Genomic DNA, 27,018 nt, shown 5'->3' on the forward strand with positions numbered 1-27,018 from the left:
TGTTATCAATAAGGAGGCTGTTGAACGATTGTAAATGTGATTCACACTGATATCAGTAGGGGGAAAAATATTTAGAAGCGTTTTAAGCCTGAAATAGCTGTTAGAAAAAAAAAAAAAAAAAAAAAAAAAGAAAGGGCCTTCTTGTTTCTCATATTGGATGATTATCTTGTTTTGCTTGGAATTTTCACGACATCAGATTTGGATTCTGTCACTGAAGTGGAAAAAATTGAAGTGATTTTGAGAAGAAAAAAGCCAATATTCATTGCTGAAGAAAAATATTTTCATTAAGCACCCACTGTGCAACTGAAAAATAATTGAGACTGAGTGTGCTTGTATAAAAACTATGAATAAAGATTTGGTAGTTTAGTAGTCTGTAGGTAATAGCTATTTGAAAGCTGCTTGACTGCTGTTGCTATATATTTAAACAATCGCCTGTGACAAGGAAACAGAGATGTCTGTTGACATGAGGATTACTTAAGAAGCCTAAACACAAATCAGATATTGACTTTTGCAAATGGTTATGTTGCCCTTGAGCATGATGAATTGTATTAAGTGGTGTTTATATACAAACAATATCACCTTAACAACGCTAGGTTGGTAGCAGTGGTTTTCAACTGCAGATCCGCAGGCAGTATATTCTCTAGTTTCTCAGTTCAGTCTTTTAAATGCATGTTAGAACTAAATTGAGGGGAAAAAAAAGAAAGATGCAGTGCTAATCTTAGTAATTGTTAACCTTTTAGGTCTACTGTATTTTCTAGGTGTTTTTTGGTGTTCCTACAGAACAGGAATGAAAGAAATATGAACAAAAGGCTGGGGGGAGAGTGCAAAATGATGAATGAAGAATCTTGTATCATAGTTTAAGGCTTATGTTGAAAATAGATGTTTATATCAGATAGTACAATGTTTAGAGCTGGAAGAAAGCAACTTTGGAAGCAGAGCATTGGCAGAGTTATAAAGGTAAGGAAAACAGAACTGTGGATTAGGTCCAGACTAGTAACCATGCAGCTTGAGTAAATGCTTAAATTGGGGTAGAAGGTCTGTTTTAATGTCTGTTTTAAAATAGTGTAAGTGGATGGTATTAATTTCATAAAACACTCTAATTAGACTTTGTTTTTTAAAGCAAGATATAGCATTTGGGATAGGTGTATGTCAAAGATAGGTGTTCTCTTGTTTGTCTAGTCTTGTAAATGGATCAGCCAGTCTGATAATTTAATTGGTAGGATATCAACCAAGGCTTAGTTGCACAGTTTGTTTGGAAAGGCAAGTTTGTGCTCAGGTATTTGTACATTGATTGCTTCAAAAGTAATGCTTGCTATTTATTTCCTTTGAAGCTACAACAGATACAGAGAGCACAATAACAGTGTTTGAAACACTGTTTGATAAAGCAAATTCTTAGCTGCAAAACCCTATTTTTCAACATAGTTACAACCGTTAGCTATGCTTTTTCATCAACCATGAACAGAAACCTGCGTGCCACACTCACAAAAATCTGCTCCAGGAGAAGTGATCCACTGTTGCTGTTGCCACTGCTGAAATGCACCACCCACAGCCTCAGTGCTCTTGCATCCATTGTTTGGCTCCATAAATGTTCATTGGCGCTACTTTTTTTGCATGGAGGAATTCAGTGACATGCCTTTGCTCCATCTGCACTTCCATGTCATATGCCATTCTGTCAGACTGTCCCTCTACTGCCGTTTGTCCTGATAACAAAATGTAATGGAATACTGGTGGGAAGGTTCAGTCTCTTCTGCCTTACCACCAATATCTGCCTCTGACATTGTGGGCCAACATCGTAATATAGTAGGCATTAATTTCAGAACACCCTTTCATGTGTTTGTAGTATTGATACCTAAATCTTGTCCTGATTGTTTCAGTGCTATAAAATCACCAGTGTTTTAGTACACTATAGTACAATAAACATTTTCTTGCTGCATTTGACAACAAAGCAAGTGTGGGCTCTGCAACCGAGGGAATTTGATGGTGAGCATCAAGATATGGAAGCATGACAGACAGACTGTGTGTTCTTGAACTGTATTGTAGAAAATTATCAGGGAAAAAAATTTATCAGGGAAAAAATGCATGTAACTAACATTAAGTAGAGAGATATCCACCAGAACAATGCAAATGCCTTACAAAAGTGGCACATGATAAGTGCAAGTTTGTCTTAGTCTATTGAGAACTGTAGCTTTACTATCTTGTTCGTAATTGCCTGTGTTCTCTAGGGAAGGTTAATTGGTCTTTTAGAGATTTATGATATATTAGAAAATTATCAGACATCATATATTGTTTAATTCTATGTGAACTCCTATATACAACAGTTAAAAGAAATGCTGTAGGACTTGGGAGACTGCAATTATAGGACTGAATTAGAAAATGTTGAAAGAACTGAAATTAATACCAAGACATGATTTTCTAGTTTGAGAAGATGCTCATGATTTTAGCTCATAAACAGCAGCTTGGAGGAGGAGTGGAGGCTGTGAGCATATGAAAGTTTATGCCTATGGGGGAACTGATAACCTGTGTATGATGAATTCTATTTGCTGCAGTGTATCTGGAACTCTGTACTGAAAACATTGCAGAGTACAAAAATTAATCTGACTGTATTTTGAGCAAAATACAAATAAGTTTTTGTGAATTAAAGAGAAACTAATTGGCTTAGTGCTTATATTTTTCCATGCTCAAGGTGCACAGCCAGTTGTGCTGAAGCTGTTGAAATAGCAAAGCTCTTGTGAACAGATTTGGCCAAAAAAGGTTGCTTTTTGTATCTAATTAGCAGAAAAATTTCATTCCTTCTCTGAGATATAGGCAAGGCCTACATCTAAAACACAGCTAAAAAAACATAAAATATGTATACAAATTAATGTACTACGCATTCTTCAGGCATATCTGTGTGAGAAATGCTATTTGTATATTTGTCATTAACCTGGAGAAACATTTCCAGTACGTTTAGTGTTTATGCAGATATCCTAGCAGTTATGAGTTTAGCAAATATCTGAAAATTCCTTCAGGAAGTAACAAAGAAATTTACTTAATGGTATAAAGTGTGCTATGCAGGTCCTATTAACTCTGCAGAAGCCTGTAGATAAGTCACTTGTGCATACTCCTTACAGTTACTAGATTTTTGACAGTCATCAAGGAAATAAAGATTGAACTTAATACCAATGGAACTTAATTCTAAATTTTTTTTGGAAAATGAAATTATATTAAATCTTGTAATCCACAAGCACAATAGTAGCAGTAACTATTCCAGAAGGCTATTTTGTCTGCAATATAATGAGGTGTCTTACATATGGGAATTCAATTTAATTAGAAGAGTAGGTATACTGCCTGAAGTATGGTATAATAGCAATAGTTAAGCACATTTATAAACACTTGAGTACCTTGAGGCTAGTTGCTTGTTCTACTTCTAATTATATTAAGAGATAATGCATGAAATCTTAGCTTCCTCCAGCAGCGTTTATCTTTGTTGGTAAACACTTATGATATCTTCCACAAGTAACAAATACGGGTCACAATCCTGTGTTGATTTGGTGGTGCTATGTCAATAGACAGAAAAGCCAAAAGCTTGAATTGTATTGAAGATGACTAGCAGGGTAATGGAGCTGTACTTATAAAATACCATTTTTTTTCCCCCCTAGAGAGGCTTTCAACAAATAAGTAATACTGTATAAAAGGCCAGTGATAAAAATGTTATGATAAATATGATAATAGAACTCAGGAAATCATATGCAAAATTGCAACAGTCTGCTTCTAAAAATTTAAGTGCCTAAAATTTTAAACCACAAGTATGGAAGATGCAATACTGTTCATTTTTAAAATAAATTCCAAGATTTTCCTTATATTTGTCTTCAAAATCGTGATTTTTGAGTAATTCAAAACACTTTGTGTTTTATAACAGCAAAAGCTGAAGGAGGAAAGGGAGGCTAAGCGTGCTCGACTGGATGACAGGCATGATTACTTACTGGATATTGTTGCCACTTGTGTGAATCTCGACAAAGCAGAAATAGAAGAAGCTATTCTTGATGGTAATCAGGTAATCTGATTAATTTGCTAAGTGAAGATCAGAGGGTGCTTTAAAATTGATGCCACCATTGAATACTTAGTGAGATAGTTGCCAGACTGTGGTTTCACAGATGCAGGAGAGTGCTGTCTGTGCTAGGCTGCATATTAATGTTGTTTTCACTAGACTGCTACCAGCATTTGTGAGACTATACTGTGAACTAGTTTAGGGAATTAAATCAGTGGAAAACTACTTGACAAAATAGGCTGGCTAGCGATCCCACTAAAGACATAAGTGTTTGTGTTGTTACTAGGTAAGTATTATATGCATTGGAGATGCATATATTTTGTGATTTGAAAATAAATCACTTTGTTTTTAAACTTAAGTTTTAAAATGTAGATATTCTCATTTCAGTATGAATATACTGAAAGATCCAGTGGAAGACTACGAAGATGGTCAGGGACATAAAGCGTGTGAAGTATGAGAAGAGCAAGAACAAGTGATTGAAGGGCTGTCAAGTGGTTGCCTGCAATTGTTTGAAGAGTAGTTACAGATGGAGCTGAACTGTTCTCAGCAGTGGCAGAACATGTAACTAGGGGCAATAGCCACAAATTGCAGGTTGTGCAACTTAGAGATCCTTCTTCACCAGGAATGTAAATTGGCATGGTAGTAGGTTACCCAAGTAGTTCTGTCCTTGGAGACTTTTGAGACTCAGCTTCGGCAAGGCTTTGGATGAGCAGAGCTATTATTGGCAAAAAACGAGCTTAACCTAATAACGTCCTTTCCAACAATTCTGTGATTCTGTATGAGACAGGATAATGAGCTGTGCTGAACACTGTCTCAAGTTAAAGCACAGAACTTGTTTCAACCTTTTGGCATTTTATCTCTGGGTGGATTTCCTGAAAAATTTTATTGCCTGAGAATAATTATCAATGAAGAAAATATTTCCAGCTATTATACTTGGAAAATATTCTTGAGTAAAGCTATTACACTTTGTTTAACAATTTTATTAGTTGTTCTGACCTTCCTGGAGGGTTCAGCCAAAATTTCCTGAACATAGAGCAATTAACTTTCTTCCAAGTCCTGTGTAGCCTATACATGAGATTCCTGGACTGCACTACCAATGTATAGCTCAAGGAAGACTGATGACAGCCTGAGGTTGATGGAGAACTGCAAAATTTGCATGATGCTTAAAGTATAAATAAACATGGGCTTTCTCTGTTGCTATGTTATGGAATGTATGCTCTCTGTTTTCAGCTGTTTAGCTGAATGATGGCAAGAATAAAATGGGGGAAGGACTTCAGTGAGTTGCTGCTGCACTTTGACAAATGGAGAAATGCCCTCTGAGAGATGGTGTGCAGTATGTGCATAAGTGGTTTCAATAAATAGGAGTGTGGCCTGACTATACTGAACCATGTTCAGCAAAGAAAAAAAAAATCAAAATACTTAAGTAGTGTGTGCTACTGAAGGAAAAAACTTGCTCCTTTTTTTTTTTTCTTCGAAAAGGCAGTAACTGATCCTGATGTAATATTAGTACTAGGCATTGGTAATGTGATATGTATTTATAAGCACTTTTTGTTAAAAATTTGATCATGTAAAATTTTTGTAGTGGATATGCCAGGCATAAATACTTTCACATCATCTCAAACAGATAGAGCGCATTGACAAATTCTTGGACCCAGGAGGTCTGCGCCATCTGATTTTCTACTATCAAGATGTGGAGGCAACTGATACGGGTAAAGCTACATAGGGTTTACTGAAACATGTTGTGTTTCTTCTGAGCAGGTGTGCAAATTAAAAAAAAAAAGCTGATGTTTTTATTTATTGGGGCTTAAAGCGAGTCAAGTTTGGTCACTCAGGAATACCTGTCCTTGCTCATGAAATAAGGACTGATGAATTACTGGAGCTTATTAGTGCACTTCTATGTGGGTCTTTAGAGCCTCGCTTGTTTACCCTGGATGTACAAGAAAAGACATAGCTGACGTTAACACTGTTGCAGGAAAAGAGTTCAGATACCTAACTGTGCCCATTCCTTGCTATGAGAAGGAAGGGTAGTTCTGGCTATACAATAACCAAACACAGAGTAATCTGGAACAGACTTCTCTCAGTGCTGGTCTGTGCTGGAGCTAGTTCTGCTTAAATTTGGCACATCTTTGGGAACAGCTATGAATGAAACCCATCTCAGGGAAAGCCCACTGTACTTCCGAAGAGTTGAGGAGAGTCAGCTTTTCCAGGGTGTGAAGTATCTATTTTTTATTTTAGAGATCTGTCTTTGAATATATGGAAGCCATCCTGATTGCTGAAGTTCTCAGTATGTCTGTGTTTGCCTGAGAAACGCACCTGATCACATTTTTGCAATGTTTTGAGTGTGACTTTTAGTTTGTGGCTCAACGGCTTCTAACACAGTTTTCAGTAACAGCGCATCTCTTCTGAAGACATCACAGATTATCTACTGTATCTTTATACATCACGGAGATGTCCTGAAAATGAATTACTGTTGATGGTCTGGCCTTTGAAATTACTGAAGTGCAAGGATTGTGAAAGTTTGTGTTAATTAACAATAAATCAAATTTGTAAAAATCTCCAAGTCAAAACTATTTAGGCGATGTACTTGCAAAGTAAAGAAGAAACTTCTTCAGGAGAAGGGAAAGAGGAAGATTATATGAACAGAAGTGAGGGGACAGATGTATGGGCATGTGATCCAAAATGGGGGATCTCTGCCACTCAGATCATATGACTGAACAAGAAAGGTGGAGTGGCACTGTTACATTTTGCCTTGGTTGACTATTTTCCTTTAATTACAGATACCAACAACTGTTTTTAAAAATCTTTTTATTATTACAGTGGTTCACTGAAAAATATATGCATGTGTGTGCACATGTGAATTTTTCTCTGAGGCAATGCTGGAAAACCATTAACAAACAAATAATGTGGTCAAAACCCAGACAATTTAAGAAAAGACACTGCTACTTCTTGGTGATTCTTTACAATTGTTACCAACAGTGTAAACCTGTGAGCAGCATATTCATGTTTGGGGAATAAGAAAGGTCAGGAAAGCCCTTTGTAGCTCCCTCATTTATTTTTTCCCCCAAGAATATTCTGTGGCATGACACTCCTTGTTTCCAGAAATGCTCCTATTTTTTTCTGCATTAGACTTAGGTCTGCATTTTCGTAAGGATAGACTGTTGATAACAGCTTATTTGAGGTAAACAATATTTGCTGATTCATTTTATTTTATTTTATTTTAAGCAATAGAGCATTATCTTCAACTACATGATAGAGAGGGATTGCTATGCAAGAGCACCTTGACCCTGAACATTTTATTAGAGTGAGCAGAAAACTAATAAATGAATAGGAAGAAAAGGCTTTTGATACGAAAATGACAAAATGAGATGAAATAATTCTAATGGTGCTCTGAGACTCTCGGTGCTGTGTGCATTCACTGGGAAGTTGTGGTGAAGCACCAAGGAACTGGGACTCATAGATACATAATTTAGAAAGTTTTTCTTTGAATAAATGATAAGTGTTTATTAAATATTTGTTTTATTTCAACCTACAGAGCATTTTAGCTTTCCAGGAATTAATTCTCACTTGACAAAGAAGAAGAAACCTAAAGTATTTGTGACAGAGGGGAAGGAAGTTGCTTTAACTGGTGTATGTGTTTTCTTCATTAGATCTAGTGTTCTGAAAGCCATCACAGCTGAGAATATCTATCAGGTGAGAGTTAGTGACTACTGTTCTTTGTATGTAATCTTGTTGAAAATTATTTTTCATCTTGGGGTATTTACTCTCAGCACATAAGTTGACAGCCTTTTACATGGTGAAATGAGCAAAAGGACAGTTTGGCTACATGAAATGCAGGGCAAAATGGAGGGGAATGGAAAAGCTGACACAGTGCAGTGGCAGCAATTTGAAGTATATCATTGTGATGAAATAATGCTATGACAATTTGTGATCATGCAAGGTGACGAAAAGTAACTGGTCACCTAAGTATCAAGTTTTTAAAGCAGTACTGGATTCTACATTAAGCAAACAAAAATGCTTTTATTTTTATGAGTGTATAAATAAGTTGTACACAAACAACTTTTTATCGGTGAGAGAGGTCTCATAAAATTATATTTTGGAAGTTTTTATGACAAACTGTGACCCTCTGCAAATCTCACAGGCCATGCTAAGAAGAATTCTTGTTATTGCATGAAATAGTAGTGCACTCACACATACTTGTAATTTTTGAGATGCTTAGGCTGTAGGACTGGGAAAAAAAAACAAAATGTTGTTTTCCATTTTAATATTTATTTTATGTCTTTTACAGGAAGTAAATTTTAATATGATGGATGTAGGCCGAGATGGCTTACTAAAAAGTGTTGAGCAGCTGATATTAGAAATCTTCGTTCCAGCCTTACGAATTACAGATTATGGCTGGGTTGGACTTGGTGAACATCAACAAAATGACAATATTAAGAAAGAGTTCCTCACTTCCATTGAATCGTTTGTTAGTGTGCTCTCAGGAACTCAGCAAAGTCTGCTGGAGAAGGTAATATATTCAAGCAGCAGCTGGGAAACAAGCTAGCTGTGAAATGTCTTGGTCTGTAGTTCTTAAATTTACTGTTTTTGTAGAATACTTGTAAAATTGCTTTTGTTAAGCTGGTGAAAAGAAACAGTGTTTCTAAATATTGCTTGTTGTCATCAACAACTTGATATACGTGGATCTGTGGCTTTAGCATCTGTGAAAGTTTATGGTTTTAACAATTCTGCAGCTGCTTCTGTTTTTTTTTTCATTCTGGTGCCAGTTCCTTTGAGCTATTCAGTTCTTTGGTGGCCTTTCTTATACCAAGACAATTAACGTAAAACAAACAGTTACTTCAACTGTTAAGTCTTTTTGAAGGAAATGACAAGGAAGCACAGCTGCTGCGTTGGTGAGTTGTTCAGATTCTGGAGTTCAGTTCTAGGCTCAAAACAGTTTGCTTTAAATTGAAGTGGGAAGATGAAACGAGATACCCCAAGTAAGAAAATCAGTCTTTGTGTAAAGTTCCTGGATTATTTGTCACAAATATTTCAGCATTTTGGAGTTCCTTAACTTGTGTTGTAGATCAGTCTGAAGAAATGTGAAACTTATGATCTGAAGAATCTGAAAGGACCTGCAGATTATCTGATGGTTGCTAACAGCACAGAAGATCTTGAGAGAATAGAAGTCTGCATGAAAGGATGGTCCAAACAGATTCAGCAGGTAAATAATACACTGGACAGAGGTGAAATATGACTGATATGCATATTAGCAGATGTTGAAGTTAATCCTTTTGGCATATAGCTACCTACCTTTCTATAAAGATAAATGTGATTGATACCTTTATCTTAAGTTATTTTTGGCGTATTTTGTGTGCTTTCTTTTCTAAATCATAATATTACAAAGAGCTTTTTCCATCCATTTTTATATGGAAAGTACAGTTTTATTTGGAGGCTTATTTCCCTGTTATTACTAATTGCTTCATCCATGCATTGATGAAACCTCTTCACATGGTTTAAAATACTGTAAGGTCAGTGTACTTTTTACAAGTGCTGATAAAATTAATTAGTAGAAGTTAGAGTTATTTGTATATACATATATAAAAGTCCTAGTTATTTTCTGATTTTTTGGGGAAAGGTAAGCCTTTTCTACAATGAGAGATATGTGCAAGCAGAGCCTTATTTATACTTAAGCTTATAATAACTTATTAATATAGACATGTTCTCATGTTGTCTTGTTTTCAAAGGGACTTGAATTTGCATTTCCTCTTACGACTGTGGCTTCATCATTTTTACAAACAAATTATTGTAAGAACTACTATTATTGAGTCAAACTAAAGGTCCTTTTAAACCAATGCCATCTCTCTGGAAATGGGAAACAGTTGATGGTGGAGAAAAGTAGAAAAGCAGAGTAATGATAGTGGTACCCACTAGATAAGGATCACAGTAATTATGCTCCTTCCTATTAATACTTCAGCATTTACTGTAATTTCCGTCTGTCCATACTGCATTAGAGAAAATATTCTGACTGTGGTTATATTATGGTTACTGAGGTTCCTCTCTACTTTGTAATATACTCTTGGAACAAATGGACTACTAGAAAGATTCACCTTAGCCAAGAAATAGGTTTTTAATTCCTAGTAGATTTAATGGTCAAAATCATACTATAAAACCAGCTTTGTAGATTATTTGCAGAAAATTTCTGTACCAGCATTCTTGAAATACTTGAAACTCAAAACTCAAAACTCAAAACAAAAGAAGGCTAGACAAAATTAAAGGCCTGAGTATATTAGGTGGTGGCTAGGCTAGGTGATTTATCACAGGAGTTAATACTGGGAATTAAATCATGAATTAAGCCACACTTACAGATACACACATACAGATAAAAGTATTAGTGTCAATCACTAATAATACTGTATGATAAAAGATTCTTGCAGAAAATGACCAGTTGAGGAAGGAAGCTGACAACCTTGGACCACGAGCAGAGCTTGATTACTGGAAAAAAAGATTGTCTAAATTCAACTACCTTATGGACCAGCTGAAGAGCTCAGATGTGAAAGCAGTGCTTGGGGTGCTCACTGCTGCTAAATCCAAGCTGCTGAAGGTTTCTGTTTTGAATTATGACAGATGTAAAGACTAGAAATTTTCTGTGTAACCTACTTCAATTTGGTAATGTATATAATATTGCTGGTGAACAAAATACTGAAGTATCTTTGACTTTTGTTTTCCTCTGTCTTACATATTCCTCACTTTAAATATACAAAGTATAGATCTAGTTTAATTTCTTGCAAACGACTGGAAAGCCCCTTTGTCTAAAGTGCAAGATCTGTGCTTTTGAACTAATTTAAAGGTTATTGACGAAAAAGGATAATCTCAAAATTTCATGGTCAAAATAGTATTTGAAATATGTCATTTAAAATTATTATTCTTCAAACTTTCTGTTCTTAGAATTGGAGAGTGCTGGACATTCGCATCACAGATGCAGTAAATGAAGCTAAAGATAATGTGAGATATCTCTATTCCCTGGAAAAACATTGTGACCCATTGTACAACATGGACCCTGTAAGCAAAACATTTAGAATCTCATCATTAATCTCTGGAGCCAACTGAAATGAACAGTCTGTCATTTATAGAATCAGTCTATAAATTGCATAGTTAGCAGTTTAGTTATGCATGTTCAGTTTGAGACTGTTCAGATATGCTGAAAGTTGGCTGAAATGATTATAAAAGATTTCAGTCTAATGGTGAAACTGGATTCTGTGCTATGGGATCAAGTAAAATATTTGACAATTAAAAAAAAAAAACAAACAACAAAACACTTTGTAGAAGATGATGGTTGTGTTTTTCTCTTTGTGTTGGTGTACAGGTTATGCTTAGGCTAACATTTATAGGGCAGTTTATGGCTTATTGGTACAGACTCACAATGCAGTCTGTTTATTTCCCATTGTGGCATAATGATAAAACTATTTTGCATTGGTGATTCCGAGTCCAGCATTGGAGGTTCACTAATGAAAGATTGGTGTGTTAAAGATACAGAACAAAGCACAAGTAGACATGCTTGCTACTGGCACTGAGCAGGGCCTGTTGAATTTTATCTCCACTGTCCTCCCCATTGCAGATTTTGTTATAAATACCAGTACTGTAAGGAAATTGTTCAGTCGTTGAGAGGCCGTGAGGCTTAATGCAATGTTGCAAATTTGAAATAGGCCCTTGTCACTATCACGTTTATCTCACTGGCTGGAGTTCTTCCAGCCAAGCTGACGTCAAAATTATTTTCCCCAAATTGGACTTGTAGAGGTGGTGAGGGTAGGACAGGATTCACTGCAGGAGAAGCCCAGGGAAACAAGAGTCAGACACATTAGAAATACTGTGTTTATAACTATCCTGGACTCTCTAAATAGATGCTGAGCTAATGTATGGTAACAGAAATATTTTGCTAAGTTCAGATACTGTGTGTGTCTTTGCAGGTGTCCATGGTGGATGCTATTCCAGGACTTATAAATGCAATTAAAATGATTCAGAGTGTCTCACTGTATTACAATACCTCTGAAAAGATCTCCTCATTGTTTGTGAAGGTAGGTGCAGACAGTGTGAAAATTGTCAATTTTTTTTTTTTTTGTTGTTGTTGTTGGTTGAATGAGAGAGAGAATACAAAGGGAAAAAGCGATTAAAGAGCTCTTCTATTGGTCAGTATAATGCTATTTTTTGAATGTAGAGAGATTTGGGAATAATGATAAACTTTCTTTGAAGTTAGAACTTATTTCACTAGGAATAATATGGAATTGTAAGAATCATCTCATGCTACTTGAAAATCAGGGCTAATATCAACCCTGACATGAGTAGATTTGAGGAACTTTTTTATTAAAATGATTTTTCCTACAACAAACAATGCTTTGCAAAAGTGCTTATGTTAACATAACCTTTATATTCCCACCTCCTTTAGATTGCTTGCAGAATAAACTAGAGTTGGAGAGACAACTTGTTATTTTCATGGTCCCATGGACCCTTGGTTTATCTTTTGTTTCAGAAATGTCAAAATCTTAAAAAGTTTTACTCTCAATGCCATTTTAAGGTTGTTACAAGGTATTCAGGTTTAGGATGGATGGATGTAGCTAACCAATGACACTGTGGAAGCGCAGTAATCTACGGGCAGAATCCTGCAAGGAAGGCATGTGGTTTGTGTTGATGGTGTTTGGCGTTGCTAATTTGCAGGTCTTAGGCCAGTGGAGTAAGAGGTGTAGAATGAGACTGAAAGAAGGGTAAGAAGAGGGTAAGAAGTGCTTTGTCTTGAAGTGATTTTTCACAAGGTTAAAACTGCTTTTAGGTCACCACTCAGATGATCACAGCATGTAAATCTTATATCACTAACAATGATACTGCCACCATCTGGAATCAACCTCCAGACAGAGTTATGGAAAAACTACGTGCAGCCATTCGGCTTAAACAGGTAGGTACGGCAGGAGAAAAGCAGAATATTGACTGAGATCTAAGTGTGCATGATTAGCAAAACTGTTAATTTTATACAAGGAAGGAATGTTATCATGAAGGAAAACGAAGCAACTGAAAAATGTCCTTTGACACTGGGTTGTTTTTGTTAGAGCTAATGGAAAAGTTAGTCCAGTATCTGATTATTTTCTGGAAACACAGATTTCCATACTTAAGCTAACTTAACTATGCTTCTTAAATGATGTCTACTTGTTTTTTTTATATCTGAGTTTCTCTAGAAAGCTTATTCTCATATATGTAATAGAAATGAAAATAGAGAGCCTCGCTGTGCTAAATGTTTTCTGAAGACAAATCAACAGGCTATATCTTTAGAAAGGATGATGTAACAAACAAAAATCTGGCTGTTTGCGTTGACTAGACTTATTGGGAATATAGGCTACACTTTTTTTTAAAAACAATTCCATGATCATTTGGGGATTTTTTTTTTTACCCTTTAGAATTTAGCTAATTCAGGTTGAAAGGGTCCTCAGCAGTTTTCTAATCTGATCTCTTACTCTAAGCCGATCTCTTACTCTAAGCCAAGGCAGAAACAAGTATGAGTTCAAATGTGGTTGTCTAGGACTTTCTTCAGTCCTGTCTTTGAAATTTTCCAAGGCTGGAATCTGCATAGCCTTTCTGGGCAACATCTTCCACTGCTTGACTCTCCTTTGAGTGAAGGATTTTCTCCTTAACAACCAGTCAGAACACCTCTTCTGCTTCAGTTTACACACTGTCTCGTGGCCACTGTCTGTACTCTACTGGAAAGAGACTAGCTTTGTCTTTTCAATAGCCTCCCTATAGGTATCAGAAGGCTCACAACAGGTTTTCTCTATTGTTACTTTTTCATTTCTTGATAATAACATGCGTTTATGAATACAAAATTTTATCCTGACACCTTTCTGAAGCAACAGGTCTTTCATAGTTATTGCAAAAATTAATATAAATTTATGATTTCTTACCATCAGAACAAACTGTAAACGTGTATATTTCTATTAAGATGTAACAGATTTTTCATCTGGGGATTAAAATATGTTGAGGGATTAGGTTTTGATAATTACCAAGTCCAAAAGCTTTCATAAAATCAATAAAAATCTGAATCCTTTGTATTAATACCTGTCAGTTGTGATTATTGATACGTATATTTCATGGAATATAATGGAGCTTGTATTTGAAGTACTACTCTTGAAAGAACCATTTCCAGCAAGTTTGTTGCCTATTTAATTTGAGAATAATTTAATTTTAACAAGTTTGGAGTTAAGTTTGTGCTCAGCTAATGAAGCACAATGGAAAATTTAAGTTGCAGTGGAATAGCATTTTAGCTTCAGAAGAGATTTATTCTGAAAAGTGATGTTGGAAATACATTTACTTAGTAAAAGTGCTGAATACACAATCATAATTTTTAGTCTCTGAAAAATGAAATCTGGTTTGTCATGTTAGATGGTCAGTAGATGCATGTCCTGTTTTAAAAGGAAGGGAAGAAAATACCACACTAAGGATGGAGTGCACAAATACATCTATGCAGTTTATTGATTTGTGTGACCCCAAAATAGTACTGTTGCAATGTTTGTTTATGGATCAAAATTCTACTTATTGTTGAATTAGAGGAGATCATATCTGTCTGCATAAATTTTATTCTACCTGATGTTTTTTACATGCTTGAAATTCTTCTTTGAACTTCTTCATTTTTAGGAGTATCAAAACTGCTTTCGTAACATGAAGAAGACTCTGGAGCAAAATTCAGCTGAAAGACAGTTTGATTTCAGTGAGGTGTATATCTTTGGAAAATTTGAAACCTTTAACCGACGTCTGGTAAAGATAATAGATATTTTCAATACTATGAAAACCTACTCAGTTCTACAAGAGTCTAAGATAGAAGGTTTGGAAGAAATGATCACAAAATATGAGGTACATAGTAACTTTTGGATATCATGTCAATCTGACTTGAAATTGAAACGTTAAATAATTTTGAAAATCAGCATTTATCAAGAGAGAAAATAATTCTGCAAGCAGTGCTAAAATTGCTAGGAAATAGTTAATATTGTAATGTGAATTACAATATTACTGGGATGTGAAAAAGGGCAGGTGGCCCTGTGAAGGAGCTGTTTTAAAATCAAAGTTGATTGAAAAATCAATGAAATAGGAAGAATTTATAAGAAGAGTAATTGGTGCCCTAGTTTTGTGTTATGGTCAGACAAAAAAGTGAGATATACAACATTTTTCTCTTTAACAGTGTTTTGTTGGCTATGAACGTGTACTGTGACCACTTCATCTCTGGCCCATTGCTCGTGGGACACCTGGTCATTGCCTGCCATAGAGGCCAGTTCTGTTACTCTGGAGGCTGTTGCTGCAGTCAGATTTTCCTTACAGCTTGAAGTGAAATGACATCCAGTCCAGTTTCAATGATGCATTCCTGCAAACAAATTTTGATTTCTTGAAATAAGTTATTTTTAACAAACAGAAAGCAAAACAACTTGGATTCTCAGATTTACTCCATTTCATTAAAGAAATAGCTTTATTTCAGCAAAGCAGATCATTAAATTTATGTAAAATTCTACTCATCTAGAGCATTGCCAATAGCTTTGTGTTTCATGAAAGAAACGAAGTGTTAAGTCATAGATTTTTTAGGGTGAGGGAGGGGAAGAAATGATATAGCTTGTTTGCTCTGGAAAGTTATCCAAGTTTAGGCTTTTTCTTTTGTAAGTTACTTATCTTATTACCCCCTTTTTTTAAAACAAAACAAAACAAAACAAAACTTTTTTCCTGGGATATTTCTTTACAGCAAAGTAATAAAATTGAGGCTCAGTTGGCTTATGGTAAAGTGGTAGAAGTCTGCTGTGCTGAACATGTGTTGAACTTTATAGTTGCTAGTAAACTACTAGCAACCTGAACAGTGATTCATTATCAGAAATCTTTAAATGTGTGTACAGCTCATGGGAGATGCTGATTAAGATGTGCTTTCATTAGAGCGAACAGCAGCTATGTGAAGGAAGGAATGATAAGACATGGGCTATTAGCATGCTGCACCTTACTGTGATTTTTAAATAGTCTGTTTTTCTATTAAATGAGTTAGAGACATAGAAAATACTATTATGAAAATAAACTGTTAATTTTGAAATAAATCTAATGATCTCCTGCATGAGAAAATGTTTAATGGGAAGCAGTGGGTAACAAATGCCTTTTATGGAGTGGAAGTCTGAATATCCTGCCAATTCTAATTGACTTAAAGCAAAAGTAAATTAAAAAAAAACTAGAATTCATATGGCTGTTGCTCTAGATTGTTTCCTGCAAGTATGTCATTTATGTCTTTTGCTTATATTGCTCATCAAATAAAGATAACTAATGACTAAGTTAAAATGTAAGTATGCACAACTCATAAACATTCATAAATATTTCGATGTGTTTCTTGGGACGATTTTATGGTGATAATTCTGTTTTTCTGTAAAACTATTTAGAATATTGTTGACATCATGAAGAAAAAGGATTACAATTTCTTGGATCAACGGAAGGCTGATTTTGACCGAGACTATGAAGAGTTTTGCAAAGAGATAAATGATCTACATGTAGGTTTTATCAATCAAAAAATTGAATTTACTAACAATTCCTGAAAAAAATAGTACCTCTGAGTTACCACAGAAAAATTATGGAAATCTGAAGATTTCTATTCTGAAATTGAGAAATAACTTGAATGCTGGTTATTATCCAGCATTTAAACCAGGGAATAGGCAAGGATTTCTTGTTATTCTATTTGAATGTAATAGTGGGAAGACTGACATAAAAATGCTTGATTTAGTTGGTTGAATGGAAATACACAGTACAAATGGCTTAGACAATTAACTTTCCCTTTGTTCTGATTTCACAAAGTGATGGAAGAAATGTGTAGGGGTTTAAGTGCAAATTTAAATGAAACACTTCACTGGCTTTGTCTGCCCAAGAGTTAAGCCAGCATTCTTTTAGGGTCCCAGTATGGTGGAACCTTTGATGGTTCAAAAGCCTTTTCTGGTTGCATAGCTACAGAGGGAACAGTGGAAGGAAATGCCTTGAAAGTTGACTGTATTTTGTTTGAAATGGATGGGAAAGAATGAAAATTGATACTCACTGAGTAACTTTCACTTAAACTTTGTTCTAATGTAATACATTATAAATCATGTAAAATCACACCTGGTATATTTGAGGTACGTGCCTTATGTCTACTATAGAATTATTTGCTCTCCTTCAGGATCAGTTAAAGACTTTTATGGACAACACCTTTGAAAATATTCTGAACACTGAAAGAGCGCTGTGTATGTTGAAGAAATTTGAAAGGTACTATGTCCTATTTACTTTGTTGGAATTCTGCCAGAAAATGGAAATGATACTTTGAGAATGGTGAGAAAGCAGGAAATAGAACAGGTATCTCCTTAAATACAAAGCAAAATCAATTTAATCTCCACTCCATCTACTGCTCAGCTCTGGTAAGGGATGTCTGTTCAGTTATGTAGATTAATAAAAAAAAAACCCATATATTTTTAGTTATCAGAAATGTAATGAATGGACTTCATGTTTTAAAACTATCATATGTATGGGAAAACTTTGTTCTGTTAGCATATTTACCTTAGTTTTCTTCTTGAATAACGAAACTAATCTGTTAGAATGCTTATGTTAGGAAATGTTAAAATTTGTCTTGATAAATTCAGATTATTTCAAAGCAGTCTCAATTTTTCTTGCACCAATTTTTTTTTTTTTTTTTTTTTTTTAACAGTATTCTGCTTAGTAGAATAGACAGCTAGTGGCAGATTGGTTACAGTTTGCACATAGTTTTAGTTCAGTGTTTGAAAACAGTGGCAAAATGGAAAATGTGTAGGCTTACTTGGGAACTTCTATCATCTGGCCTAAATCTTGGTTGCTTGGAATCACGTTGTGACAGTATTTGTTCAAGCTTTAGTGGAAAATCTGCTACTAAAGTAGTTATTTTCAAATGAATGCAAGGTTGTCTGGGAAAAAGTTCCAACAACGCATGAGAAGAATTTCTGAATTTTTCAATGATTGTTCTAATTATTATTTTTCTAATCAGATTACAAATCCCTAATCTTGGCATTAATGAAAAGTATCAGAAAATCCTTCAAAACTATGGATATGACATAGAAGCAGTCTGTAAACTCTACAGTAAGCAGAAGCAAGATCCTCCACTGGCTCGTAATCTGCCTCCAATAGCTGGTAAGATCTTGTGGGCACGCCACCTATTCCATAGGATCCAGCAGCCCATGGATTCTTTCCAGCAGCAGCCAGCTGTTCTGCAAACGCCGGATGGCAAGCGCATAATCCACAACTACAACAAAGTAGCAAGAGTTCTTATGGAATTTGAGGTGATCTATCACAGGGGATGGCTTCAGCAGGTAAAATAGCTGATCTTGATTAAAATTTTTCTCTTTAAAAATATGCTAGGTTTTTGTTGATGGTACAATCTAGGTTTGCAGACCAGACTGGATTCTGATTGTGCTAGGCATCACTAAAACACTGGGTAGCAGCAGTTCGAAGAAATCTCTGGTTAATAGTCAAGTATGCTTAGCTGGCTTTAAAAGTATGATTCTTATGTTTTAAAGTGATAATCCACATTTGCCCTCAGTGTGGGGATGTGTATAAAAAGCATCCAGTCTCAACTAATAGAGCATCTCATAGAATTAATAAGATATTAAGTATGCAAATGTATTTTGTACCAATTTGCTTCCTGTCAAACATCTGTTCAAGTAGAACACTGTAGTATAATATTCTTCAGAAAACACGGTTTGCCTTAACTTCTAAATCTCATTTGACCAATTCGATTTCTTGGTTTTTGTATGTAGAACCTCTGACTGCCTTCGTATTATCAGGTGGCTTCTTCAGACACTACTTTCTAGCTTTGAAATTTCTGCAAGTTTCTACTGTGCTATACACACGTTTTTCTCCTGCAGTTTCTCTGTTGCCTTGGCAAAATCACACTGTAGAAAAATTGGCCTCAGACTCTTAAATATCAAAAGAAAGGAATCGAAATCTCCTAAAAACTCTCTTGAAGGTTCTTGTAGCTGAACTCCATCTTCTGTAAAATATGAAGAACTCTGAGGCTGATAAATATCAGTTTTCTCAAAATTAGTCTTAGACTAGAAGATCTGAGGCCAGAAGCTTCTGCTGTCTCTTGTCCAATCTAACACCAATGCATGGGGCTTTCTCCTGAAATAGTGCTTGCCTACTCAGTAGTCTCTTTTTGAGGCTTTGAAGTACAGACTGATGTAGACATAAATATCAGAGAACACAAGGTGGAGCTCATGCTCTGCTCCTGAACAAAAGTAAAATGGGAGATGGGCAACTGTCATACGTAGAATACAAATGCAGTAGAAATAGGGCTGTGGCATACTCATTTTTATCCTTCTATTCAGTGGAAATAGGTTTAGTGGCTCTTTCTTTTTCTCTTTTTATTTTTTAACCTTTTGTGAGTACCAACCATTTTGTTTATCTGCTTCTTTTTACTGCATAAGTTTTAAAGCCATAATTTTCATACTATGCATAATTCTACTCGGACATATTAAACTAACAGAAGATGTGAAATTTACTATAGTACTATGACAGTGTAAGATTCTTGCATTTAACATACCCCTGATTTTTGATAACAGTGTGTAACATCTTAGTAGTGAGAACTGCCTAAAAAAAACCCCACATTTACAAACATAAATGGGAGAGGAAGAAAGTGAAAGTAAGATTAGTGAGTTTCCAAAGCCCAGAGAAGAATTGAGTAAGATCTGGTGATGAACATTTTGAGAAAAAAGTCAGTTGCCATTTAAGGCAGTTGTACAGAGTAACTGGCTGTCAGTGGGTAGAACATGACAACTTTGTTTACAACATTTGATGTTAACTTGAAAATTGTGTAAAATTGCATTGTAACATATGAAACTGTTGAATCAAGGAGTATTGTCAACTGTATTTTAGACATGGAAAGAGGATGCAAAGTTTCAGGGAATTACATAGAGAAGGATGAAGTGCATGGAAAAAAGCAATGGGTTCTGAAACTGTTACTTAAAAACAATCTCCAACTAAAAGTAAAGTGATGCATGGCATTTGAGAAGTGAATAATGAGCTGAAGTTATGTCAGCAAAAGGACAACTTGAAAACAGGCATAACAGGAAGAAATGACTGATGTCAGCCAAATTTTCCATGAGTGATCTTCTTAAGAATCTTCTCCCCTCTAGTTACCTGGACGGCAAATGATATTGTTGTATCCAAATGAAACAGCTAAATCTATAGTGTGACTAGATTTCCCTTTTAAGAATAAAAGAATTATGACGAATGTGAATTTTAATCTTTTTTTTTTTTTGGTCACAAATTGCCCAGAAAGTTTGATATAATTAGGGATTATAAAGCTGTTAAGATTGCAGAGTTATATAACTGTTAGATAATGGAAAAGGAGCTAAAGGAGAAACCAGGAATCAGTTATAAAAGAAGTCTAAAGAAATTATCCAAGTCTAAGTTCAATTCGTCAGGGAGGTGCGCAGCTTTCAAAATGTGCATTAAGTTTTATGAAAATGAGACTTAGGAGAACTGAAGTCAAAATCTCTATGGTTTTGAATCTAATGTTTCCTTATGGAATGGGACTTAGGATATCCAGGAACCCAACAGAAAAAATGTCTGTCAGATGATGAAAGTTCATTTCATTGTTAGGTTTTTGAGTGCATACAGATTGCATCAACAGTTTTATTTTTGATTCACCGTATCAATCTTGATTGTCAGCAATACCTGATTTTATGATCTCTTTGTACCAAATTGATATTTACCTCCAAATCGAAGTGTTTTGTTGTATTAGCTTGTCTTATCAGGAATGATGACTTTGTTTCCTGCAGATTGAATTAACTAAAACAAGACTTCAGGCAGCTCTCTTGGTAAAATCTCCAGAAACAGAAGAGTTATTTGTGAATTTTGACCCTCAAATATTAACTTTAATTAGAGAAACAGATTGCATGGCTCACATGTGCCTTGATATCCCGCCATTTGCAAGTGCTATTCAACAGAAGAGAGACTGGTATAAGAATATTGTCCACAATTTGCAGGTGGGTTCATTTTAGTTGTTTTATGTATGTATGGCATATGTTAAAATGACTTGGCTCTACACACATGAGAATTAAAAAAAAATCAATATTAAGACAATATTGACAAGTTGGGTTTTTTTCTTTTCTTTCTTAAGACATTTTTAAAATGAATTTCCAGGCTTTGCATGTTCTGTGAAGTTGCTTAAAAGTTGCACAGGTTTAGGAAAGTATTGCAGAATTTGGGAAAGAGGTGAAGAGGGGGAGGGAAAGGAACTTACAAGATGCCTCACTCCATTGCTAGCTTTCTAAATGATAATCAGTTTATCTCTCATCCAACAATGGAGTCAATTATCGTTGACTCCAAGTCAAACAATACACTTGGTTTTAAGAGGATAGTTAGCAGATGGCATGCTTTTAAAAAGTTCAAAAGATCCGGCAGACATCGTGTAACAATATAGTTCCTGCATCAGCGTTAGAGGTAAATGTCTGTAGAGGAGATTAAAATAGAGCAGCTAAAGCTTCCTCTTCTCTCATTCTGTAATTCTTTTGGGTCATTTTGTCTCCCTGTGAACAGACAAAGTTCTAGATGAGTGAAGACAAAGATTCAAAGATAAAGCATGTCTGGAAAAATAGAGTTTCAAAGGGCTTCTTGATTCTGAAATGAGATAAAAGTGTCATGTTACATCATAAAGCTATTACAAGGGTATTTTCTTCCAAAATGTGAAAATAGATCAGTGGGTTAAAGAGGCCTTTAAAACTAAACACCATATTGAAGCTCTTTTAAGACAGCTCTAATAAAACCGCTGAAAAGTTAACTTAGATGATTTTTTTCTTGGGATTTTTTTTCTCTGGGAACGTCCATTTAGGGAGTAAGATATTTACAAAAAAATCCTTCTTTATATCAGAAAAGGTGAATTTCCCTATGAATTAGTAATTCCACTATTGTAAAAAGCAGCAAACCTTGAACTTTTGCCAAAAATAATGGAAAAAATCCGAAGAATTTTATTATTTCTCACTAATTTCAGTAATGTGGAATAATTTTGTCTTAAGTCACGATGAATGTATGTATTTGAAGAGGTTTAGAACAGTGTGTATTAAAATGCTTTAATACTCTGTTTCTTTCAGATGATGCTAGCAGAGTATAAAAGAATCAAACTAAAAATAAAACACCCTGTTGAACGATTGATGATCCCTTGGTTAGCAAATATAGATGATGCTATCCAGCCAGGTCTGATGTTACTGACCTGGACATCATTGAATATTGAGAAATATATTGATACAATTTTTAGCAAGCTAGGTAAGTCATTTGCCTCGTTCAGTAATTTCTGATTGTTTCTGTACAAATGCAGATTTCATTATTAAGCCTACTGCCATTTATATGATTTTTGCTTAATTGTAATTAGAATATTCACCTGTCTCCTTTACTTCATGTAAACTCTGCTTCTAAAAAAAATCTTTATTTTTTTATTTTCTGACATCTGTTTGAAATTTTTTACTAATGTGAATGAGATGGCAGTAGGGTTTAACCAAGCATAAGGTAGTATGCAGAAGTTCCTGTATATTCTTACATCAGAGAAAGATACCTCTTTTTTTTTTTAATAATATCAAGGTTTCAGACTTTTTGTAGTCTATCCTTGTGTTTCTTCAATAAAAATTCTCAAGAAATAATATCTTCCCTGAGTTGTCACTGTTACTGCTCAATAGCTTTTCCTATTACATTTTCTTTTTTTTTTAAGTGAGTCTCTTTAACACTGATGTTGTTTCCCCAAAAGATGTGCATGCTTTAGAAAACAGATGAGCTTTTATTCTGTTAGTAAGATTGCACTGATATGTATTGTTTCTGAAGCTGCTAAATTCCTTTTGCTTAATCTCTATTATTACATCAACTTAGATTGTTTTTTAAAATGATGTAAGTCATAGCGGAAGTTTTCTTTAGTTGAAATGGCAAATTAAAATGCATTTCAGATGCTAGCCTGACATTATACTCAATTTAATTTTGAATAACATAAGTCGTTTGAGTCTGGTAGAGGCACCTTGCTGTTATTTCAATTTCAGCATTGAAAGCGAATTGGTATAAAACTGAAAATTCTAGTTATTGGTGTCCTTTAACTATTATTTGGTTTCTAACATTTTTTGAAGGATGGTCATTTTATTTATCAAAAATTTCTGTTGCTATTGGGTTCTATAAGTGGTAATTTATTCATGCTATAGGAGTAGTATTCCTGGAATGCCTCAGTTGAGTTTTGATGTCTTTATTTTTTTCCGTTTGTGTTTGAAATGCATATATTTCAAGTTAATCTTACATATTTGTGTGCAATTTTTGCCTACTGTCTTTTAGGATATGTACAGAATATACTAGATGAGCATATATTGTGCAAAACACTAGTTATGTGTCCACTGGTGAACCTTGCCATGTAAGTTTAGGTGTTTGAAATAAAATGGATAAGATGTAAAATTAATATGAAATTGAATATGTTATCTTGTTTGAGTATGAATTTAATCAGGGCTCTGCAAAACTGTTATTTCAAACTTTTAAGCTTGTTTTGAATCTTCTCTTTGCCTCAAAAGCTGAACTGGAGTTATTGCTTGATAGAGTGAATGACTTGATTGAATTTCGTATTGATGCTGTCCTTCAAGAAATGAGTAGTGTGCCGCTCTGTAAATTGCCAGAAGATGAACCACTGAGCTGTGAGGAATTTCTCCAAAAGACTAAGGTTATAGATAAGATTTTCGTAAAGAAGTGTTTAATATTTCAAATTAACATATTTTCCTTTTTTAAATGAGATATAATAATTGCAGCATTGGTGAGAAAATGGAGAAAGGACATCTGCAGTTGTTTTTTTCACTGGAACATTAAATAGGAACAAAAATACAAAATGCTATGATATCTGAGCTGAGGCATTCTTTCCTGGATTTATTAATGTCAAACCAACTTCTGCATGATATTTCGTCTATGCTTTTATGCCACTCAAGTTCTTTTCTTTTGTGATAGTATTTTTTTGGTCATTTTTGCTTGTTAGTGCCCTTACATAACAGAATTGCCTGTCTGATGCTTGAGAATAGCTCCATAATAAGTGCACTTGGTTTCCTGGGAGAGTAAATACTATGGAAATGATTGTGTACTGAATATCTTTCAAACTCTGAAGCTGTCTTGAGTTTGTATATGCAAAATATGCTCAGAAGTACCAGGGTGAAAGTATTCTGGGAAATGCCACTTCATTTGCACCATCAAAAAAAATATTTCTGAATTTTGTTAAATCTCACTTTTTTTTCCCTTCACACAGTTAATAATTTTTGTGCTTATTCCATTCATGAATTCAACCTTGGATGGATTTTATCTCCTATCTGAGTGTAAAAGGAAAATACAGTTGGCTAGTACTCCCTGTGGCACAGCCAAATATTGCAAAATAGAAATGATCAAATGAAAGGTTAATGTCTCCCATGCCTACCTTGGAAAAATAAGAAAATTAAGCAGTACTTGCTTTTGAGAGCCCTTTAACGCAGTTACATATTGTAAACATTAATTCATAATAGCAACTCTGGATTAGTTGTGTGATTTAGGAGACAAGTCACAGCAATTTTATAATACGTTTATGATGTTTTATTTGGGACAACAAAAAATCAACAACTAAATAGAAATAGGAAATAAAAATCAGAACAAACAGATTTTAAAATAACGTTGTACACTGATTGTGTTTTTCACAAATGTGAAGCCTTGAAATTTGTGTTAATAAAGGATGCTATGATTGTGAAGTAGAAATAAAACCAGGAACCATAAGAATATATGTTTGTTTTGATCTGATAAATAGGAGCTCTGTATGAAAGGTTCCCAGACTTTACATTTTAAAAGCTCACTGGTGGAAGAAGCGGCTAATGAGCTGATTAACATGTTACTGGACACGGAGGTACAGGTCAAAAAAGATGAGAAGTCAGTTGTTTCCACTGGTGAAAGAAGGGGAAAAAGCACAGGTAAGATTGTACTGCTCCTCTGTGCTTATTCTTGTGTGTGGTCGATATTGTTGGTAATGTAGAGGGGGGGGAATGCTGTATCTCAGCTGGCTGTAGTATCCATCAATATATGATGTCTAAAGACTTCTGCTTTATGGATCATCTAATGATGGATCATCTAACAATCATCTGCGAAACAGGACAGTGTTGTCAGTCTAACTTTCATGTTCAAATATTGATAAATTGGAAACAGCTACTTACAGGCCTTGATTAAGTGCTGGACTTCCTAGAGAAAGCAAGAAAGATTGTTACTCCAGTTTGAACTGAGTAGAGAAGGTAGTTAGAAATAAAAGGACCAGCACATATAGGTACAGATGACAAATGAGTATTATTTGCACTTCTGTAAGACTTACCTATGTTTCACACACCTATGGAAGTGTTGCTTTATTGTGTCTTCAGTTCTCCTACATAGATTTAACTAACTTGATTTATGATGTTTTAGCAACAGAGGAGGAAAGAAGATCAAAAAGCCTGACTTCCTCCAACAATTCAATTGAGATATGGGCTGGACTCTCTCCATCGGCAAAGAAGAAGAGACAAGATACAGAAATATTAGAGGAAGAAGCCAATGAACTACTTTCTTACTTCAATGGTTGTAATGTTGATGCCCTTCTGAAACTCACTCGAAATACTCTGGAGAACATACGGAAGCGTGTCCATGCGTCTTCCGTGATCAGCCTCCCAGGTAGCCATATTGCAGTACTTTGCCTGCTTATTTAGCCTATGGAAAGATATATGTAAATGTAGTATTGCAGAACTATATCATAAAAAGAGCCAGATAAGTAAAAGAAGGGAAGACAAGCCTAAGCGAGCTGTCTTGTTAAATCACAGTTGATAACACAGTATTTCTCCAGAGGATATTTTTTTCCCCTGTAAACACAGAAAAGTATCATTTTGATAAAGTTTCTTTTAGGACAGACCCTATGTTCTGGAACTGGTTAGTATATTTGGAGCTGGACTTGACATTTAAGTTTACCTGTTTGACCTTGACTTTTACATAAAACTATGAAAAAAAAACAAGAGAGTGTTTTGTCTTTCTCTTACTAACTGCTTTCAGATCTTTCTATAGATTATGATGATGTACTCTTTTGAAGTATTTTTTTGTTACTTATAAGAAATAAAAATAAGGGCATTTGGTTTTGGTCTCTATGGAACATAAACCAAACAATATGAAGAGTGGAGTTTTCTTGCCCAATTTAATATGCTGTCTGTGAGTACAGGCCAGGTAACAAGGTTTTCTGTTGAATTGAGCTTAACTGCAGAGAACAAGTTAACAAGGAGTTTCATGAACAAAAATAAGACGGCACTTAGTTTTTGCTTGTGCTACTATGGACTTAACCAATACATCTTGTAAACTACTCATGACTTTTTTCTTTAAGAAATTACACTCATTACTCAATATTGTGCTGTAGGAAATGGTTTATATAATCATAAACCCTAGATGGAGGTCTTGAAATAAATGTGAACAACTTTTTTTGTTGCTGTTATTTTCTTTCATTTAGAAAATCACGATGCCTCTAAGAAGAAAACAAGTGCTCATCCTATCATTAAGACTAGCATTAACCTGTCTATCCCTAATATTGTCATGAAACCTTCTTTGGATGAGGTACAGCAGACGCTTAACAAAGCTGTAGACAGTATTGTGAAAGTAATGAAAGGAGTTGGGCAGTGGAGTAAGGAGAGAATATCCAAGGTTTGTCTTTATAACTGTCCTTAATACAAAATTAAGGTTTAAAAACTACTGCAAATGGAAAATGAACTTTTATTTCTTCCACAGAAAGAACTATTAGAGAGAAAATTAGCTATGTTGCAGTGTGAGAGTGGAGACAGTGATTCTGAAGATGGAATGAAAGAGATTGGAATGAAAAACACGCATGGTAATGATAAGCTCTGATATCGCTCAATTTGAGTTTTAGGTAAATGTGATTTATACAGTATTGTAAAAGGATTTAGACCTAAAATACATCAAAAGCAAGGGAATAAAGACTTCAC

The 27,018-nt window shown here is 34.9% G+C and overlaps 1 protein-coding gene across 1 annotated transcript in view; it reads left to right on the forward strand.

Annotated features, from left to right (window-relative positions):
• The first annotated feature begins 900 nt into the window (after positions 1-900).
• Positions 901-27,018, forward strand: part of DNAH5 (dynein axonemal heavy chain 5) — a 105,489-nt gene continuing 79,371 nt past the window's right edge. The window contains exons 1-21 of the mRNA XM_042869167.1: positions 901-957; positions 3,899-4,033; positions 5,652-5,741; positions 7,562-7,717; positions 8,313-8,534; positions 9,090-9,227; positions 10,431-10,607; positions 10,952-11,065; positions 11,971-12,078; positions 12,828-12,950; positions 14,678-14,893; positions 16,441-16,548; positions 17,205-17,290; positions 18,039-18,360; positions 20,833-21,039; positions 22,144-22,315; positions 23,587-23,732; positions 24,828-24,963; positions 25,439-25,711; positions 26,529-26,719; positions 26,804-26,903. Coding sequence (XP_042725101.1) covers positions 901-957; positions 3,899-4,033; positions 5,652-5,741; positions 7,562-7,717; positions 8,313-8,534; positions 9,090-9,227; positions 10,431-10,607; positions 10,952-11,065; positions 11,971-12,078; positions 12,828-12,950; positions 14,678-14,893; positions 16,441-16,548; positions 17,205-17,290; positions 18,039-18,360; positions 20,833-21,039; positions 22,144-22,315; positions 23,587-23,732; positions 24,828-24,963; positions 25,439-25,711; positions 26,529-26,719; positions 26,804-26,903 — 3,277 coding nt within the window. The remainder of the gene's footprint in view (positions 958-3,898; positions 4,034-5,651; positions 5,742-7,561; positions 7,718-8,312; positions 8,535-9,089; positions 9,228-10,430; positions 10,608-10,951; positions 11,066-11,970; positions 12,079-12,827; positions 12,951-14,677; positions 14,894-16,440; positions 16,549-17,204; positions 17,291-18,038; positions 18,361-20,832; positions 21,040-22,143; positions 22,316-23,586; positions 23,733-24,827; positions 24,964-25,438; positions 25,712-26,528; positions 26,720-26,803; positions 26,904-27,018) is intronic.

Source organism: Lagopus leucura, unplaced genomic scaffold (assembly GCF_019238085.1).
Source record: "Lagopus leucura isolate 7727_CA_CO unplaced genomic scaffold, USGS_WTPT01 Super-Scaffold_100002, whole genome shotgun sequence".
NCBI classification, from domain to species: domain Eukaryota; kingdom Metazoa; phylum Chordata; class Aves; order Galliformes; family Phasianidae; genus Lagopus; species Lagopus leucura.